At 35.9% G+C, this 2500-nt stretch overlaps 1 protein-coding gene across 1 annotated transcript in view; it reads left to right on the top strand.

Moving 5' to 3' along the window:
• Positions 1 to 2245, top strand: part of LOC143287404 (uncharacterized) — a 7790-nt gene extending 5545 nt beyond the window's left edge. The window contains exons 3-4 of the mRNA XM_076595380.1: positions 1 to 27; positions 2028 to 2245. The exon at positions 1 to 27 is cut by the window's left edge and continues 163 nt beyond it. Of these exons, the coding sequence (XP_076451495.1) occupies positions 1 to 27; positions 2028 to 2151 (151 nt within the window). The 3' untranslated portion in view covers positions 2152 to 2245. The remainder of the gene's footprint in view (positions 28 to 2027) is intronic.
• The last annotated feature ends 255 nt before the right edge of the window (positions 2246 to 2500 follow it).

The raw sequence follows: 2500 nt of genomic DNA, 5'->3' as shown, positions 1-2500 counted from the left end.
CAACGCCTTTCTCTTCACCTGCTTTTGGTTAGTGTATGATAATTAATACAATGAAGTGCATAAGCACGAGAAGAAAAAAAGAAAAGAAATTATATTATATAAGGAATTCACACTCTCTTGTTGTTGTCTTTGACTCCGCTCCTTGCAGAAAGCACTGAGATAAATATCAAGGCCTGCAAAAATGAATAAATAAATAAAATAAAATAAAATAAAGAGAGAGAGAGAGAGAGAGAGAGAGAGAGAGAGACAGACAGAGACAGAGACAGAGAGAGAGAGAGAGAAAAAATATCAACAAAAGTATTAGAAGTAAAAAAGAGACAAAATATCAACAAAAGTAATATATATATTATATTATTATTATTATTATATGGCAGTTAGTGTTGTCCGACTATGACCATCAGAACAGCAGAGAAGGCAACTGCTTTCCGGGCTAGAATTTGATCACAGTGGAGAGTGTCTTGCCCAAGTTACATCATTCTGAATATATTTCTGTTTCATAATTACGATGTAATAATTAATTGCAATGTTTTTAAAAGCGAATATGTGAAATGCTTTTATTTGAGAACATACGTTTATTACTCTTGTTTAATCAAGTTATCCGCGTGTGTGGGGTGGGGGGTGCGGGTGTGTGCTGATTATCTGGTTGTGGTTTTCCGCAATTCATCTTTATTCTTATCTTATCTATTATAATCAATGTGCAGTATAGTAGGCTATGTTTATAATTATATTCAAATAATGTTTCTTAATTCTTTCTGTTTTTACATTAAGAATACTAGTTATTACCTGCAGTGTGTGGATATATGTATGAAACGATGTATGTGATATTTTTTACATTTGTATCTTCGTGATATTTGTAGGGGCTGTTGTTGGCTTTTACAGTTATGGTCCCCATGTTGTTTACTTGTCTATGTTGTGATAATGCACCTGACCAAATTTCTCCAGTTGGAGATAATAAAGTTATTCTTATCTTATCTTATCTTATCTTATCCTCACTCTCTCGGCCAAGAGGGTTTTAGGACTGTCGGAGTTGGGATGGTCCCGTAAACATGCAGCACTCACAGCCACTGCAGTCTTGCCTCCTAGTTTGACCATAGTCATAGTCCGTCACATAAGGCTAAGCTCTAAATGACTTCCCACTGCAATGGAGAAACCATTGATCATACTGCTCTCACTTTGGTGTTGGTCCAGCTGTAAGCTTATGTCAATCTGTGATATAAACTGATATATGGGAAGGAATTTTGTTTAATGTCCCGTCACACATATCGGTGATTGAAGACATTTTGTTAAAGTATTTATGAATACATCTGAGCAAATTGTCCACCAGAAGCATAGTTTTTCCAGATATGTGTTCCATTCAACCAACAGAAGAAAGAAAAATCTCAGCCCAGTGTAATTATAATATGGATCTCACCATTAAGAATAAGTCATTTGAAGTCTCATGTAACTAACCATTTATAAGATTGATAACAAGTAGTCAACCTACTTTATAGCAGTGAAACAGTTTACGTGTTGTATATGAAAATGTGTATGTTTGTACAGAAGACATAAATCAGCATTAATGTAAGTATTAAATGAAGTATTTTTTTGCATATGGATCACATTATAATGTCAATTAATGTAACAACAATATTGCTCGGAATGCTTTTGAAAAGTGAATTGCAACTTAACCATGTTGTCAACGACGCCCCCTCCCCGCCCCCACCCCATTGATATGGCTCCCCTTGTATTGTGGCCCAAGGCCGATGTACATTAAAATGTTCGAGTTCGAGTTCTCTGTATCTCTCTCTGTATCTCTCTCTCTCTCTCTCTCTCTCTCTCTCTCTCTCTCTCTCTCTCTGTATCTCTCTCTATGTCCATGACATTGGTCCCTCCCCCCTTTATTTTCGGTATTTTGTGTGTCGCAATTGTATGCATGTACCTCCTTTGCAAACAGGCCGATGGCCTTGCAGTAAAATATTTCTGAGTTCTGAGTTCTCTATGTCTCTCTTTCTTTCATCCCTTGATTTACCTTGCCTGTCTGTGTGCAGTATCTGCTTTCTCATACCTTGTTTCTGGGACAACTGGAAGGATGACGTTCACAAGTGCGCATCCTGCAAGGAGGTGATCGGGCGCCACCCAGCGCTGTACCGTCGTTCTAGGCATCGTAGGTAGACAGTTTTATGGCAGTGGCAGGGATGGAAGAATGGTGTCTTCTTTAACGTTCATTTTTGTTTGTTGATTTTATTGTTGTTGTTGTTGTTGTTGTTGTTATATCATCAGTGATCTCAGTTCATTAAAGCAATAAAAGAAACGACAAACAAACAAGCTTAAGAAAAGTAAAAAAAAAAAAATTAATAAAAAGCCCGAAAAAAGCAACAACAACAACAACAACAAAAAACACAAAAAAAAACCCACAAAACAAACAAACAACGACAGATTGGGAAATGAGAAATAGATCTCTCTTTTTTATCATTATTTCTTTAAAAAAAAAAGAGATATATATATATATATATATATTTTT

This window comes from Babylonia areolata, chromosome 11 (genome assembly GCF_041734735.1).
Source record: "Babylonia areolata isolate BAREFJ2019XMU chromosome 11, ASM4173473v1, whole genome shotgun sequence".
NCBI lineage: Eukaryota > Metazoa > Mollusca > Gastropoda > Neogastropoda > Buccinidae > Babylonia > Babylonia areolata.
Note: the sequence above shows the minus strand (reverse complement) of the source record. Positions and strands in the feature narration are given on the sequence as shown.